The sequence below is a fragment of the Pholcus phalangioides genome, unplaced genomic scaffold (genome assembly GCF_987345545.1).
Source record: "Pholcus phalangioides strain wild (caught in Gottingen) unplaced genomic scaffold, Ppha-v1.0 ptg000005l_1, whole genome shotgun sequence".
Taxonomy (NCBI): Eukaryota; Metazoa; Arthropoda; class Arachnida; order Araneae; family Pholcidae; genus Pholcus; species Pholcus phalangioides.
The window spans coordinates 10,020,507-10,039,201 of record NW_028301598.1 but is presented as its reverse complement, the minus strand read 5'-3'; the positions used below and the strand labels follow the sequence as shown (position 1 = coordinate 10,039,201).

The following is an 18,695-nucleotide window of genomic DNA, read 5'->3' as shown; positions in this document are numbered from 1 at the left end:
TTCAGTAATTGGGGAAATAATTTCTTCCAATAACTTGGAAAAAAGTTATTGGCAAATAACTTTAAAAAATAAAATTTTCAACTCTTAATATTATAATCTTTAAATTTCTTTTATAACTAATTTTTAATTAACTCTAGAAATATTTTCAATTAATTCTAGAAATATTTTCAATTAATTCTGAAAATATTTTTTCAAAATAATTCTAGAAATATATATATTTTTCAATAATTATGAATTTCCATGAATTGGAAAAAATAACTTTTTTTCACCAATTCTGAAATTATTTTATTTCCATAGTTATGAAAAAATTTCTCTCATTAATTCTGAAACTCATTTCATTAACTCTGAAATTTTTTCTAAAAAAAAAGTTCTAAAATTATTATTTATTAATTCTAATACATATTTTTCGTTGAGGTTTTTTTCAGTATTTATATAAATTCCATAAAACTACGTAAACCTTTTAGTTCGCGGGCCACTGCAAAAAGCTTCAAGAGTCAGATGTGACCCGGGAGCCACGCGACCCTTGTTCAAAAGAGATATATACGCGTCGCGATACAGTGTATCGATGATTAATGACAATAGGTTTATATCTATCGTATACCAATTATCGTAATAATTCTTACCTGATCTGAAATGCAGAACCTAGAAATTGTCTTCAATTTGCGGAAAAGTATAAATCTCTGCATGTTAGTGGGTAAATTATTGAGAGTCCTCAGGAATAATGTTAATATTATAAATTGCTCGGACTCAACGGACCGCGTATAATGCGACCCCGAGCGCGTTATGAAGCCTCACACACACTCAAAAAAAAGGCATCAAGAGTTATTGAACCCACGCGGTGCATATTCAATTACATACATTATTAAATATCGCATGTGCACATATTGCCCCTCCCCTAACATTTTCTCATGTTGAGTCACGTGGTATGTTTACGGAAGTTTTTTTTTGCGCATTTATTTTGAGGGGGTGGAAAAACGAGACCCGAACTTTAACTGCATAGATGGTTGTTAAGTTGATGGTGGTAGGCTTAATGGTAGCGTTACCCTGGCGATTCCCAAGTTGGATGTCAAATCGATTGGTGCGAGGTGTGCATGAGGTTCAACGCTCTTCAGTAGCGTATATGGCAAGATGATGAAAAAAAAAAAAGGGCTTGGTTTTTAGTAATTCCCACAGTCGTGTTGTGGCGCGTGGTACCGAGCGATATAACGGTAAAAATTTCTTATCGATCGGTCAATTGGCGGAAGAAAGCTACATAACTTTGGTATTGGTCAATCTCCGGTGGTTCCCGTCGACCACCCTCGATGACAATATCGTAATGAGCTTCCGAAGCAAAGGCACACCCTCACGTGATAAAGTGTTGATTCCGTTGTTATTGTAGTAGTACGCAAAACTCAATGGGATGACTACGCGATTCTAAATTCAGAACGTCACAATGTTTCGTCACTGAGAGAATGAATCTCGATTCCCGGATGAAGTGTTTACTTGCAAATACGGCAAAAGAAAAAAGTTTCAGTTGACTTAACCGCGATTACACACTTCAATGACTTTGTGTTAGAAAAACAAGTCAACAGATTCACAAACGTGTTTTTTTTTTTTTTGGAATAGTACGAGAAAACTTCATTTATACCATTCTTCGCTCTAACGTAAACTTTATGGAGAACGCACGTTTACAAGCATATTAGAATTCCTCCAATAGATTGAAAAATATTAAAAATTTTCAAATACACGTATTAGAATTTCTCAAATGTGCTCAAATATACAAATTTTTATTGTTTAAGATATCCAACGATGATGAAAACATCATTTTGGAAGAAAATATCGATTTTTACTTATTTTTAGATTTTATTCAGTGATTCTAAAACAGACTTTTTTTATACGACGCTTGGATCTGAAGTAATGCCTACTTCATATTGTTGCATTTTTACGCACAAGTAATCCGTGAATAAAAACTTTAAACGTGTTTCACGAAGAATGCTATTTCTTTCACATTTTACTTATGAGTTTGAAACATGATTTCCAAAAATCTATCGATTGTATCATTAAAAATTTTAATGCGATATTCTGTCATATATTCTTAAAAGTTATGAACCAAAATCTAAGGTCTATCACATGCATTTGTCCAATTGCAGTGTTTTATACACGATATGTGGAATGAAATTTCAAAACATTGACACATGCATCAACAGATTTGAGTGTAACCAGGGCCGGATATAGGCAGGTGTGAAGGGTGCGGCCGTACTGGGCCGCTAAATTTTAGAAGCACAAAAAACCGGACCAAAAAAATTTACATTTTTCTTTTATAATAACAACGTGATCTTCACGTATTCTCAAGGGATCAGCATGATCCGTCCAGGGAATTTGTTGGTATTAGGTTGGTAGACATCCATGCTCGAACCCAGACCTGCACAGTGAGAAGCTAGTTCCTTAACCACTCGACTGCCAGGCGGCCAGTAGACCTTGGCTTTTCAAAAGAAGCACACAATAGCTTAAAACTCTGTCCAATACATCTAAAATCCAGACATCGAACCTTCTGGCTTAGGGTCTCAACATCCCCCCCCCCCCACTTCCCAAGTCAAGAAAATGGTGCATTTGGGTCTAGTGTTGGACCAGAAGAGGCGCTAAATTCTTTTAAAATTAATCACAGAGGATTTACAATGCATTGTTGCTAGAAGGACTATCTGGCTGTGGCCCGGGATATGAAGCCCTGGTGTACATCAGGATGTCATGTACACTGAGGCAGTAACGTAAGCAAGATTTTTCGGGGGAGGGTACCACATTGTATCTCTTCCCGGGGAAGTTACTTTTTTACTGTAAAAATACATCGTAATCTCGGTTCGAGGGATGGGAGGAGTGTTTCAGCCCCAAAAACTCCCATTTGTGCACGTCAATACACTGGGAGAGTGCGAACCCCCCCCCCCTTCGTTTTAGAGGGCTGAAAAACTGTTTTTGCATCCAGACGCAAAATACCTAAGGCCGTCCCTGGGTGTACTTACGAGTACACTATAGTCCTTCGAATTTCGGTTCATAACCTGCATAACTAATAGCCAATTGTACTGTGAAAATAACAAAACATTTCATTCATACAATTTTTTGAAATCGTGTTTTGAATATTACATGAATCTTGCTTAATCATTTAACTGGCAAGCATTGAAATATTCAGAGGAGAAAAATTTTGAAGGGTAATATCAAACAAATGAGGTATCCTGAATACTTTTAATATATATATATATATTGTCAATATTTAAAAAGCATGGGATGTTGCACTTCAGGAACATACTGTATTTATATGACATTTACATAGATGTGATTTGTTTAGAAATGACATTTGCTTGCCAACTCATTTTTCCATCATTGTTGAAGAATGCACAACAATATATCTTTTCCACACATGGTATTTCTCTCCAAAATGCAAGGGTAAACAACCGTTCTTGCATGTCGTGTCAAGAAATATGAAACGTATACTTTTGAGTCATTCTGTTGGTAATAATAGAAACTTGATGAACAAGTAAAAATTGAGTGTTTAAGAAATTGCTAGAAGCATTAGTGCCAAAACAAGCTCAAAATATAAATGTAACACGGGGCTAAATAGATGGTTAAAATTTAATACAAAAATGACGTTTTCATAGAAAATGACATGGGCAGTCAGAAATTAATTTTTTTTTTACTATTTTGGGACACTATTCATCAAAAAATGTTATTAAAGTTCACTCCAGTACCATTTTATAGAAAAGTAATAAGAAATATAGTCGGATTACTAGCTGAATACTAGTAATAATAAATACGTATAAAAGAATAATTTTTATTCGCGAGAATTTCTTCATTATGCCCATTAGAATTTCTCCAATACGCATACCAGAAAATTTTCTGGGAATTTTATTTATATATATATATCTCTTCTAGACAAAAATGCAAATCTTGTACGTCAAATACGTAAGCGTACACGTGTGTGTAGGCGGAGCCAGTAGAGAAACAGGCTTTATAAGCGCGCGTAAGTTAAGACGCATTTCGTTCGCTAGCACACCTCTGCGAATTTCTTGGTGTTATTTCGCAGCAATCGGTTAATTTCAAATTGTAACAGTAAAAATGAGTAACCACAAACGTTTACATGATGGAATGAGGTGAAGAATTGTGAGGAGTCTAGAAGCAGGCCAATCTCAAGTCCATATTTGTAGAGAGTTCAATTTAACGCCCATTGCCGTGTCTAACTTATATGCAGACACAGGAACCCGTGTATCAAGGGAGGGTGATTGTTTCCACAAGACTTCATGAGAGAGGGGTGTTTGCAAGAAGACCTGATGTTTGCGTCCCGCTCACTTCTACGGACAGGAGAATCCGTTTATCATGGTGCAGAAAGCATAGAGATTGGAGTATGGATCAATGGGCGACCGTTCTCTTCACTGATGAGTCCCGGTTCAGCCTAAGCACCGATTCTCGCCGTACGTTCATATGGAGAGAACCAAGGACCCACTACTTACCCTCAAATGTCCGCGAAATCGACCATTATGGCGGAGGAGGTTTAATGGTCTGGGCAGGCATCATGTTGGATGGTCGCCCACCTATCCATGTCTTTGAAAGAGGCACTGTGACTGGTGTGAGGTATAGGGATGAGGTCTTGGAGCACTATGTTCGCCTTTTCAGGGCTGCAGTTGGCCCTGAGTTCATTTTAATGGACGATAACGCGAGGCCACATAGAGCTCTTCTGCTCGACGATTTTCTAGAGAGTGAGGATATTCGCCGGATGGATTGGCCAGCCAGATCTCCAGACCTTAACCCTATAGAGCATGTCTGAGACGCTCTGGGAAGGGCAATTGCAACCCCCCTCCGGGAACCATCCAGGGAATGAAAACAGCGTTGCTGAACGAGTGGGACCAATTGCCACAGGAAATGATAAACTGCCTTATTTCAAGTATGAAATCACGCTGCAAGAGGAGACCATACCCCCTATTAACCCATTTTTTTGTTTCTTCTGCAACCGCTGTTTCATACCTTCCGAGTCCAACTTAATATACATATTCGGAAGTTTTGAATATGCATATTTGGATGTTTTTATATTTAATTTGAGCATTGATGCAGATTTCGAAATACTTTATGTACATGACTGCATACCGTATAAGAATTTTCTAAATGCGTCGATTAGAATCTTTTAATTTTTTTTAAATTAAAAGAGTTTTTTAAATAAGCCAATTTTATTTTTTAATACGCATGCAAGAAGTTTCTTTCATTGTGAGAATTTTCTCTAATATGCTTATTATAATGTCTTCAATATACATATCAGACTTTTTTTAATTTCATATAGTATATAACAGAAATTTTCACATATATATATCTAAATTTTTTAAACATGCTCATTAGAATCGTTTTAGGAATGCATATATTAGAATTACATTAGAAGATAATTTGTCATTGAAGACTCGTAACTCTGAAATTGAGAACAAATTAAAAAGCCATTCATAAAACTTTTTGCTACTAATGATCTTAATAAGAAAATTTCTATTAGAAATTATTAGAATTTTTTAAACGTGACTACTAGAATCTTTTTACGATTGACAAGTGCATGGTCGCTCATTTTGGTTCGAACAAGCCACGGTTCTCTTACGAGTTGAATGGTGTCATTATCCCGGATGCAACTAGGGTCACCGATTTGGGAATTCTCATTGACGATCGGCTTGGGTTTTCTGAACATTGTTCAGCGGTGGTAAAAAAAAAGTGAATAGAATGATCGGTTTCATTTTCAAAAAGGTCTCTTCGTGTTCTCCTAAAGTCATTCTTCCGCTTTTTCGAGGCTTATTACGTCCTGGACTGGAGTATGCTGTAAGGTTTTGGATACATACGGAAGGACATAGGGAGAACACGGAGGGTTGAAGGGGGTGCAGAGAAGAGCTACGCGTGTCCTCGCTGGCACATGCGGCGAAGAGAGACTTCATTTTTTGAATATGTTTTCATTGGATGGACGCAGATGTCGGGGAGATATGATCGAAGTGTTCAAAATTTTCAACGGTATGGATAGGATGGACCATGATTTATTAATTCACCGTCAATCAAGTGATTTTGCACCGGGACACCAGTATCGATTGGTAAGGGACAATGCGAGGTTATGGTATCGCAGGGAATTTTTCTCTAAGGGGCCGATCAAGTATTACGTCATCATCAATGGGGGGGGGGGGGGTAAGGGAGGGGGTTTCCGATTGGCTGACTTTTGATGACAAGGGGGGGAAGGGGTTTGGATAATGCTTACGTCATCAACCAACCTTTATGAAAAGATGAGTTGGATTCAGAGGGGCAGAGCTGATGACGAAATTTTGCCGACAAGGGGGGGGGGGAGGGGGTCAGAAATGGCTAAAAATTTGCTTACGTAATAATTGAACGGCCCCTAATAGGGTTGTTAATAAATAGAATAGCTTGCACGCGGAGGTAATAAATTCTAACACAATTGACATGCTTAAAAATAAACACGATCAACATGTTGAGGTAAATCGAGAAGCTCTATCCATACTTAGAATAAGACAACCATAAGTAAGATATTTCCCTCACATAAAAGCTATTCTTTATGGGCATTGTATAATATTTTATCATGTGTATATATATATTGTTTATAATTTTTGTGATTGCATTTTTAATTGGGTTGCTGTATTTTAGAAATATATGACATCCTGATTTGTTATGGGCATCTTTTTCTCAGCCACCTCGTTGGGCATTTTGCCTGTTGTGGTCTTGTATTTGTAAAAGGCTTTATGTGAGGGAAAAATAGAAATGCCACAACAGGCAAATTGCCTAACGAGGTGGCTGAAAAATTATGTCCATGAAAGATATGGATGTCAAATATAACCAAAATACAAAATATAAAAGCATATCACCAAAAAAGTAATAATATAATAAATGCACTGCCCATAAAAAGATTATGGTTGTCTTAGTTCTAGCTTTTCGATCTATTCCACTATATTTATCGTCCTTCTTTTCAAAAGTGTGACCCTCGGGGGCAAGCTATTTCATTTATTAACAACCTCATTAGGGGCCGTTCAAGTATTACGTAAGCAAATGTTTAGCCATTTTTGACCCCCCCTCCCCCCCCCTTGTCAGCAAAATTTCGTCATCAGCTCTGCCCCTCTGAATCCTAACTCATATTTTTATAAAGGGTAGTTGATGATGTAAGCATTATCCAAACCCCCCTCCCCCCTTGTCATCAAAAGTCAGCAAATCGGAAAACCCCTCCCCCCCATCGATGATGACGTAATACTTGAACGGCTACTTAGTGAAAAACTCCCTGCGACACCCCAACCTCGAATTGTCCGTTAGGAGTCCCTTTGTCGCAGCAGATTGACAATGTATTAATAACTCATGGTCCACCCTATCAATTCCATTGAAAATTTTGAGCACTTCGATCATATCCCCCTGGTAACTGCGTTCATCCAACGTAAACATATTCAAGAAATGAAGTCCCTCTTCATAACTCAGGCCCAGTGTGCCAATAAGGACACGCGTAGCTCTTCTTTGCACCCGCTTCAACCAAGTATATGTCCCTCTGTGAGTCTGGTTTCCAAAACATTACAGCATACTCCAGTCCAGGACGAACTAAGCCTCGGAAAAGCGGAAAAATGACTTTAGGAGAACGCGAAGAGACCTTTTTGAAAATGAAACCGATCATTCTATTCTTTTTTGACCACCGCTGAAAAATGTTCAGAAAACCTAAGCCGATCGTCAATGAGAATTCCCAAATCGGTGACTTGTTGCATTCGGGATAGTGACACAATTCAACTCGTTAGAGAAACGTGAGTTGTTAGAACCAAAATGAGCGACCATGCGCTTATCAACGCTAAACGTCATTCTCCATCCATTAGCTCATGCTGCAAGTTTGTCAGAAGCATCTCCCTATCGCTTGGATTCCCGACTACCCAACATTAGCTTCACATCATCTGCGAATTCATTAACGAAATATATTATAAAAGAGTTTTTGTTACTTTTAGAATTCTTTTAAATACACATATTGGATTTCTTTCATAAAATGCATACTGGATTTTTTTATTATGCGTATAACAATATTTTTTATTACACATATAAGAATTTTTTTAACATGAGCATTAGAATCGTTTTTGAATAAGCAAAAAATCTTTTAATTTAATGTAATCAGATTTTTTAAATTACGCAAATTTCAATTTTCAATACGAAACAATTTTTTTAATGCGGGTATTTTTACGTATGCATATGGGAATGTCTTAAATATACATATCAGAGTTTTTATAAACATACGTATTAGAATCTTTATGCATATCAAGTTCTAAATATGAAAATTTTAATTTCAAACATACGACTTTATTCAAAATGTGAGAATGTTTTTCGATATGCATATAATTCTTTTAAGCATTCATATTTATATAATAATTTATCATATATTATTATATTTATAACCATATGAGTAGTTTTCAAACATAAACAAAATTTTAAATATGCATGTCGTTTTGGAAAATGCAAATCTTTATTTTCTAATTACGTATATAAGAATTATTTTTAATGTGATATTTTCTTTAATATACATATTAGAAGGTATGCATAGTGAGAATTTTTAGCAATGAGATTTTTCAAGGTTTTTCTTGGAATATCCCAGGATTGGAGAGGTGGGGGGGATATGACCATCTGTTGAAAGTAAGTAAAATTTCTATTGTTCGAGTAAAAATGAGTTAGTTTTGGAGTGACAGTAGAATTTCCATTGTTGGAATAATAATGAGAATTGAATAGTTGTGGAGTAACTGGGAATTCTATATTTAGAGAAACAATGCAAACTGCATTTTTGGAAAAAACAATGAAATTATGTTTCCGGAGTAGTGATATAAAAAAAAAGAGTTATATTGTTGTAATGAAAATTAGAATTGTATTGATTGAGTAACAATGAAAATATTATTAAATCAACAGCAAAGATTTATTCTTTGAATAAAAATGAGAATTATGTATTGTTGCTGCAACAATGAGATTTTTATTTTTTGAGTAGCAGTAAAAATTTCATTGTTGGAATAAAAATGAGAATTTTATTGTTCGTAAAACACTGAAAATTCCATTTTTGAAAAAACAAGTTGTTGAACAAATTGAATTATTTTGAACAAATACGTTATTGAAATAAAAGCGAGAATTGAATTGTTGAAGTTACAATGAAAATTCTATTTTTTGTGACGGTAAAAATTATATTGTTGGAGTAAAAATATGAATCATAATGTTGGAATAATAATGGAAATTATATAGTTGGAGTGATAATGGGAATTACATAATATATGTTGTTGGAGTGAGAATGGAAATTATATTTTTTGAGCAAAACAATGAAAATTCTATATTTGGAGTAACAATAGAAATTCTATTTTTGGCGCGACAATAAAAATTACGCGTATATCTGAATTGACAATAAAAATTTTACTGTTGGAGTATAAATGAGAATTTTATTGTTCTAGTGAGGCTGAAAATTCTATTTTTTGAGTTTCGGTAAAAATTTTATTCCTCGAGAGTTCCAGTAAATAATCTATTGTTCCAGTAAATATCAGAATTATATAGTTGAAGAAACAAATGGGAATTCCACTTTAGAGAATGAAAAGTATGTTTTGCGTAACAAATGAAAGCACTTGAAGGAATAAAAAAATATTTTCTCTCTCCGTTTTAATATTGAGACCCATTATTAGGTAAACATAATTTTCGTTTTTACGAAATATATGCGATCATTGGCGTACGCAAAGTGGGGGTTTTGGGGTTCTATTTGTATTTTTTTCGTGGAGATGAACGCCAAATTTTCATCCAAAATTTTATTTATTTTTGCCAATAAATGCACAATATCCTATCCTCTTCGTTTGCGAAATTTACGTATCTCTACCCATTATACATGTATACAGGAAATATTTTCGAGCAAAAACATTGCCAACGAGTAGCAGGTCCATTAGATTTATGAATAGGTCTCTTTCATTACCAAAGAATAACTGTAATTGGAAAACCACCGAATAAGGTTATCGAAACATTTGCAAGCGGTACATGAGGTAAATAATATAACACTTCAAACAATCCACCTGACAAAAATACAACAAAAGAATGGATGATGGCAAAATAAAACAAACACGGGAGCGCGCGCAGTACGAAAGGGCTTACCCGAAAGGGTACCGAGGAACCTAGAACACAACACCAAAGGGAGTTGCACATAAAACAATAAATACTTTATTATTTATATAATAAATTATTGAAGCAACAATAAAAATTTTATTTCTGAACCACAGTAAAAATTCTATTGTTGGAATAAAAATCAGAATTGAACTGTTTTAGTAACAATGAAAATTATATTATTGGAGTATAATAATGAAAAAAAAATTTTTTTTGAGCACACAACAAAAAATGCAAGTTCTGTTTTTGGATGGGCAGTAAAAATTCAATCGTTCGAGTAAAAAAGTAGGAATTACATTGTTGGAGTAGCAATGGAAATTATACTTTTGGAATAACAGTAAGAATCGCATTGTTCGAATTTAAAAATTAGAAATGTATTGTTGGAGTAACAATGAGAATTCTATTTTTGGAGTAACAAAGAGAATTCTATTTTTGGAGTAACAAAGAGAATTCTATTTTTGGAGTAACAAAGAGAATTATACTGCTGGAGTAACAATGAGAATTCTATTTTTGGAGTAATAATGAGAATTATATTCCGAAAGAATATAATGAAAACTTTAATTTTTGAAATAAAAATGAAAATTCTATCATTGGAATAACAATGATAATTTTATTTTAGAACTAACCAAAAATTCCAACGTTGGAGTGAAAATGAGAATCGAATTGTTGGAGTAACTGGGAATTCAAATTTTGAGAGAAACAATGGAGATTCCACTTTAGAAGTAGCAAAGGAAATTCTATATTTGGAATAAAAATAACAATTTATTGTATTCATAAAGTAGGTAGCACTTTAAATTCTATTTTTTTTTTTTTTTTGAATAACAGCAAAAATTCTATTATTGGAGTAGCTGGGAACAAAAATGAGAAAATTGTGTTTGAAATAACGATGGGAATTCCGCTTTTGGAACAAGAATGAAAATTATGTTTTTGCGTAACAATTGAAAGTTCTTGAAGGAATAAGATTAATAACAAAAACTCATTTTTATATTAAAACTCATTACATATCAAAGGAGATATCTGAACAAAAACCATTGTTGTAGAGTAACATGTCCATTAGACTGATGCATAAGCCTCTTTCAATCCAAAACAATAATTAAAATACCACTAAATAAGGTAAATTACTGAAATACTTTCGAGTGGTATATGAGGTAAATAACACAACACGTCAAACAATACACCTGACAAATACAACCAAAGAACGGATGATGGCAAAATAAAACAAACAGCGGGAGCGTGCGCAGTACAAAAGGACGCACCCAAAATACTCCCAGGGCACCGAGGAACCTAGAACACCAAAGGGGGTCACACATAAAACAATAAACACTATATTTAAAATAATAATAATAATCCTGTAAATATACATAAAATAAATTATATTCACCTTTACGGAGAGATCTAAAGATGACCAAAATGATGTTCGAAGAAGGATGAAGAGGAATGAGCACCGTTTTCTCTCTCCTCGGAAAAATTTATTATATCCGAGGAAAAAACACCTGCGAGGAGTGAAAATTTCAGACTTGGACCGAGTTGTTGACGAATGTACGAGTTGGTCTGAGTGGCAGGATCTGTGCTGTAATTTTTCCAAGGGTTAATTCCTCAATTAGGCTCTATAAATGCGGAGATAAACAAACACGTAAGAGAGAAGAGACAAGTGCGATAAATCCGCTTGTCTCTTATTATTACTCTCCAGCTGGGTAAGGGATGATACTGAGGCGAGAGGGAGAAAAACAAAAACCAACTCCGCAAGCGGGGGTGGTTGGTAACCAACGCTGCTACTAGAGGGCGCTCGTACTTCGATGGGAGGTGGGGGATGAAGAGATGATGTCATCCCCGTCGGATCGTGATGCCACTACCATCCGTGTGATTCCGATGGTAGGTGGGAGGGGGAAAGAACTATTGATACGTATCGGATGAGATGACTCACGCAGCTGTAAAATATTCGGTGCTGCCGTCCGAGTTCAAAAATAAATTTTCATTTTAAATGATTAACAAAGCAGGGGTCTTCAATGTATGACCTGTGGACCAAATGTGGCGCACCGGCAATTTTTACCTAAAAAATATTGAAATACGATTAGAGAAAAGAATGAATGAAGCGATAGAATTGCGTGCTTTCCCACATTCCGAAAGCATGTATCAAACAAGTTGGGGGTAGTGGTTCTTAAATCTATGTCAAACGCGGCTCACTTGCCCTAGTCATCGTTTATCTGCGGCTCTCAGAAAAAGTTCAAATGCAAATACAAGGCCATAACAGGCAAAATGCCCAACGAGGTGGCTGAAAAAAAAGATGCCCATAACAAATATGGATGCCATATATTTTTAAAATACAGCAACCCAGTTGAAAATGCAATTATAAAAGCTAAAACTATATATGCATGATCAGTAAATATTATGCATTCATAAATTGAAAAAATATATATATATTACATTGGAAGAACGCAGGTGTCGGGGAGGATATGATCGAAGTGTTCAAAATTTTCAACGGGATGGATAGGATGGACTATGAGGTAATAATACACCGTCAATCTACTGCTTCAACAAGGGGACACCAGTATGTTTTAGTAAGGGACAATTCCAGGTTGTGATGTCGCAGGGTGTTTTTCTTTAATAGAGTTGTTAATCAGTGGAATAGTTTTTCCCCGGGGTTTACGAATTATAACAGTATTGACATGTTTAAGAAGGTGTACGATAAATACAGTGGGATAAATCGAGAAACCATTTATACTTAGATAAGACAACAGTAATATTTTTTATGGGCGTATTTGTTAACCCTCTGTTTTCCACGGTTTCGCTCGGGTAGATTTCGTAATCTGAAAATTCCACCTTTAAGCGTTGAATTTTGAAAAATTCCTTCTTAGTACTTATCTACAATAAAATTGAAATTACTGACCAAACATTTACATCTTCAACGGTTTCGTCTCGCGATGATGGATCAGTCAATCAGGATAAGTCATTTTATATGCATAGATTATCATTTTTTTCCCGTGACATATGCTTTTATATTGTGTTGTTGCATTTTGGTTATATTTGACATCCATATTTTGGCTTGGAAACATTTTGATGAAAAATAATTTCAGAATTATTGCAGTAAAATAATAATTTCAGAACAGAATTTTGTTTCAGTTTTGTGACAGAAACAATTTCAGAATTTTTGAAAGAAACAATTTCAGAATTAGTGAAAGAAATAATTTCGGAATTAGTGACAGAAATAATTTCAGAATTAGTGCAAGAAATATAATTTCAAAATTAGTGAAAGAAATATAATTTCAAAATTAGTGAAAGAAATATAATTTCAAAATTAGTGAAAGAAATATAATTTCAAAATTAGTGAAAGAAATATAATTTCAAAATTAGTGAAAGAAATATAATTTCAAAATTAGTGAAAGAAATACAATTTGAGAACTACTGGTAAACCAATTTCACAAAAATTGTAGTAATAATTTTGCAATTAGTGAAGGAAATAATTTCAGAATTTTTAAAAGAAATAATTTCAGAATTTTTGAAAGAAATAATTTCAGAATTTTTGAAAGAAATAATTTCAGAATTTTTGAAAGAAATAATTTCAGAATTTTTGAAAGAAATAACTTCTGAACTACTAGAAAACCAATTTCGGAATTATTGTAGAATTAGTTTTGGAATTATTGGAAGAAATACCGCATATACTCGTGTATAAGCCGAGTTTTTTTTGTGTGGAAAAATTCGTTCCTAAAGTGGGGGGGGGGAGAGGGTCGGCTTATACTCGGGTCAGTTTTTGATGAGAAAATATTGACCCCCCACAATCAGTAGCCATTTTTGTAGCAGCAGTGTTTGAGAAACCGGCATTATTGGTATGGGATATGTTCAAATCCCACAGAACCGATAATGTCAAAGCCGCGGCAAAGAAATCGAAAACATCATTGACTTTGATACCAGATGGGCTAACGCAATACCTTCTAGAGCAGATCTGCTCTAGACGGTATTGGCTAACGTCGATTGTGCGGCATTTAGATATGAGCATCAACAAGCCTTTCAAAGACTATTTGAGGGATTTGTGGATAGAATGGATGAGTTCCGATGATAAAGAAACCACAAAAAGTAGTGCCTTGAAGAAACCTGACATTGGCCTAGTGTACCAATGCGTAAATGAGGCGTGGAGTTCTGTTTCCATCGAAATTATAATCCGATCCTTCAAAAAGTGTTGCATCAACAATGCGATGGACGGAACTGAAGATGATATCCTCTTTGTAAGTGACAATGGCGATGAGACAGCCCAGATGAAGATAAAAACAAAGATGCCGCACCCTATGATGATATGATGGATTACGATGAGCTTGAAGACTCAGAAGAAACGGATTAAAAAGTTTGAACCATTTTCTACTGTAAATTTCCGTAAGCTATTCATTTTGCATGAGAATTTTTTGGGGTCGGCTTATACACGGGTTTTCAATTTATTGCGGTTTTGGTGGTCCTGAAGTGGGGGGGGGGGGGGGTCGGCTTATACACGAGTATATACGGTCATTTTGGAATTAGTGTGAGAAATAATTTCAGCAATAATGACAAAAATAATTTCAGCAATAATGACAAAAATAATTTCAGCAATAATGACAAAAATAATTTCAGAATTAATGATAAAATAAATTTCATAACTTTTTGGAAGAAAAAAAAACGGAATTTAATGAAAGAAATCACTTCAGCATAAATAAAATATATATATATATATATATATATATATACATATATATAATTTCAGAATAATTTCTTTATTAGAAGCTATTCAGGAATTCGGCCAAATAAAGCTGGGGAAAAGAAAAAACCAACAACAAAGAAATACCTTATAACCATGATGAATAAGACAAAAAACGAAATGTGCGGTATAATAGTAAGCGAGAAGGAAATGGGATGCCCAAGAGCAGCGAAAATAACACATATTTATGAGAAATATAAGACCAAAAAAGTTGCAGATATATAAATATGAAAAGATAATGTACAGCCTCAGACATTGGTAAGAAACAGAATGATGAAAAATAAGTCAAGAGCGGGAAGATTACCAAAAAAAAAAAAAAAATGTCAGGAAAAGAAATTAGGAGAATCCGAAAAAAAAGAACAACAACAAAGAAAAGAAAATGATGCGGAACAACTCGGTTTTTACGAGATTCGGAAACAGCCAAAAAATTCCTGTTGCTCGTAAAATCAGTGATGGAATTTATTAACCCTCCATGGTTTACCCACCATAAAAACGTATTGAAAAAAAAAATTTTTTTTTAGAAAATACGAATGTAAATGCGTTCTAAGAAACAGATATTATATCGAGGTGGACTCGTCAAGAAAAGTCATCTGGTCTCCGCCAGGACGCAAACCTAGGCTTTCTTGCAAACCGGGCAAGCATGCTACCATCTACACACTGGGGACACGACCTGGTCTTTCTTATCTCACTCGCTGTAGCGTGAGGAACTGAAGTAGGGGCATTAGTAGCTTCTCTTAACTTCAGCGAAGGGCCCCCCAGGTGGGACGGTAGAGAGAAATACTTTTTTTTCTTAGCCCAATATATCCAGGACAAATATTTTCTAGATATTATGCCGGGGTGGACTCGGAAAACAAGTGTCATCTTTTCTGTCACAAAAGCCCCGAGAATAAAAGCGTGGGGAAGGAAATGCGAGGAGACAAACGCTTTCGGTCCGGTATACAGAGCGACGCTAAAAACCCAGATCTTCCCGCCGCAACTCATCATGCGGGGACGACGGTAACGAAACAATGCTACTAGAGACTGAACCAGAAGAGTCAGACTGGACAGAGAACATCAATCTAAACTCGAATCGAACACTCGCGGGAGGTCAATCTCAAATCGCTAGGGTGGTCGAACAGGAACAGCACAACAGGAACGCCCCCGGACCGGACGGGATCAACAACATCATGGTTAAAGCTCTGAACCAGAGATACTCGAAAATCCTACATGCGGTTTTCAACAAGTGTCTAGATCTTGAAAACTTTCCTATACAGTTCAAGATTGGAAAAATTCTTCTCTTCAAGAAAAAGGACAGAGATCCCAAGGACCTGAGCGCGTATCGCACGATTTCTTTTCTATCGTCCATCGGAAAGATCCTGGAACGAATCTTGGTTCAAAGGATCACTTACTACATGGAAGAGGTGGGTTGGTGCAGTGAAAACCAATTCGGCTTCCGCAAGTAATGATTGGCAGAGATGGAGGAACTGCAAGAACAACGAAGAAAAGGATATGATGGGGCAGTGGTATCTTTGGACATCCAGGCTGCCTTTGATAACCTACGGTACAATTCAGTTAAAAACCGTCTCCAACAGATGCCATTCCGCAACCTCTTAAGATGATGATGGCTGATGTCCTTCATAAACGGCGTATAATAATGGAAACAGACGCTGGTATCGCAGAGAAAGAACTCCACAAAAGAGCACCCCAGGGATCGTACTCTGGACCACTGCTTAGGAACGCAATGATCGATGAGCTCTTTAAAACCACTTGACCAGACAACGTGAGGCTCCAGACGTTTGTGGATATCATCATCACGATGGCTGTATCTACAGCAGCTTCAGTTTCAACCTCCTTAATGCGGACAGTTTTGTTGTGAGAGGGAATGTTTATTTTCGGCGTGAACATAGCTGTGTTCACTAGACGAGTTTTTTGGTTTTGTTAAACAATCCTTGGTACCGTGACCCTCTTTTTTTAAAAAATGTACAGAACTTCACCCTTTTTGGTTTAGACAATCTCTGGAAAAATGCGAAAAGTGGAGTAACAACTTATAACACACATTATGGTCTGCAGGTTTACCAGTATCAATGTCCTTTCGCCAATGATTATCTTCTTTCTGTGGTTTGTTTTTGATAAAATTTTCTCGAAAGTTTTGAGTTGGCGGTCTAGAGCCTTTTGAATATTCATTATTACACACTTTTTTGCCAGTGCTCATAACCACACTTTCGTATTCGTCAAGCGTTTCTGTCAACTTTACCACGGTTGTGATTTTTGACCATTCGTCAATAAAATGATTACGGACATCTGTATTCACACTACGTTTCAGTTGATCTGTCACGATAAGTTCTTTTGGCCCCTAGAAATCTTTTATTCCCAAACCGCTTATCCATTCCTCGAAATAATTTCTCAATTCGAAACCATAGTCCTTCCACGTAATTTCCGAACTTTTCTTGGGGTTATTGAAAAGCTGGCGGAATTGTTCAGGACACAATTTGAATCGTCTTAACAGAAGTTTCTTAACATAGTCATATTCAGCAGCTTTCTGCTCGGGGTTCTCTGGCAATGAGAGCAACAATTTCTGATGGTGATACACTGATGAGATGCGTAACCCAATGTTCTTTCGGGATGGATATGATTGATCTTAGCCTGACGCTCAAAAGAGAAAGGTCATAAATAAGCTAATATCATTCTTCATATAAAATTTTGAGATCAATTTATGAAGAGTCTACTTTAAAGAAACTATCGTCCCCCCCCCCCGCCAATTGAACCTAGTGACAATTCTCTAACCGCTTTATTTCCAATTCCATCCTTTTCATCTCCATTTCATTCTAACGCTTTCTCATCTCCATGTCATCTTGACGTTTCTTTTCCTCGCGTTCATCAATCTCTCGTTTTTTTCTAGTTTCTATAACGGTATCGACAAGGACCCTAACAAATTCTTCCTCATAATTCTTCGAGTTTAGAATTAATAATTTTAAATCAGCCATTTTTTTTAAAATCGGGATCAACTGTTTCCCCAAGTTCCTTGGCGAGAATTTTTAAGTCACCTTTTCTCGCTTTCGCTAAGAATGACATCTTGCAATATTAAAAAAATAATAAGAAAAGAAAATGCCCAGTGCTATTGTATTATTGCTAAATAATGATACGGAAGATATGTATGTATATACAGGGTGATTATAAAAAAAACTATCCCGACATATGGGCCCCTAACTATCATACCATTCACAGAAACTGAATGAAATTTTGGCATAAAGTATTTTCAGGTATGCGCTCAAGAATGATATGGAAAACAACAGTGTCACTCTAACAGTTACGGTTACAGTGAGAAAATTTCGAAAATATCAAATGGCAACACCAAGTTTTTTGTATTGGAATGTGATCTCCATACTGAAAAACACTAAATAGCGTTCGAACGGCAACTGTAGCATGAAAATCACCGGCGGTAGATAGGCTAAAAGTGAGGACAACCAATAAGGACAGAGAAGCAGCATAAAATAAAGCATTTTATTGTGTTTCACAAATTTTCCACATGACCTTGTGGAGGACTAATCAGGCTGGGATCTCAGCCGAAGAAACGGTGTGACCAATGAAACGAACATTAATGCTTTGGTGCACGGCAAAGTCCTTTTTACCTTTTCCTTGCCTAGCTCCGGGGATTTTCGTGCTACAGGTGCCATTCCAACGCTATTTAGTGTTTTTCAGTATGGAGATCGCATTCCAATACAAAAAACTTGGTGTTGCCATTTGATATTTTCGAAATTTTCTCACTGTAACCGTAACTGTTAGAGTGACACTGTTGTTTTCCATATCATTCTTGAGCGCATACCTCAAAATACCTTATGCCAAAATTTCATTCAGTTTCTGCGAATGGTATGAT

At 35.7% G+C, this 18,695-nt stretch overlaps 1 protein-coding gene across 2 annotated transcripts in view; it reads right to left on the bottom strand.

Annotated features, from left to right (window-relative positions):
• LOC149086271 (tubulin polymerization-promoting protein homolog) overlaps positions 1–11,885 on the bottom strand; it is a 38,758-nt gene extending 26,873 nt beyond the window's left edge. Inside the window, exon 1 of one of the 2 annotated variants that reach the window (XM_089232298.1) lies at positions 11,504–11,885. Coding sequence is in view for 1 of the 2 variants with exons in the window: in XM_089232297.1 (XP_089088423.1) it covers positions 624–686 (63 nt within the window). In the remaining variant the exon portion in view is untranslated. Of the gene's footprint in view, positions 1–623; positions 785–11,503 lie in introns of those variants that run through there. The other variant, XM_089232297.1, reaches the window with a different exon arrangement.
• Between the last annotated feature and the right edge of the window lie 6,810 nt (positions 11,886–18,695).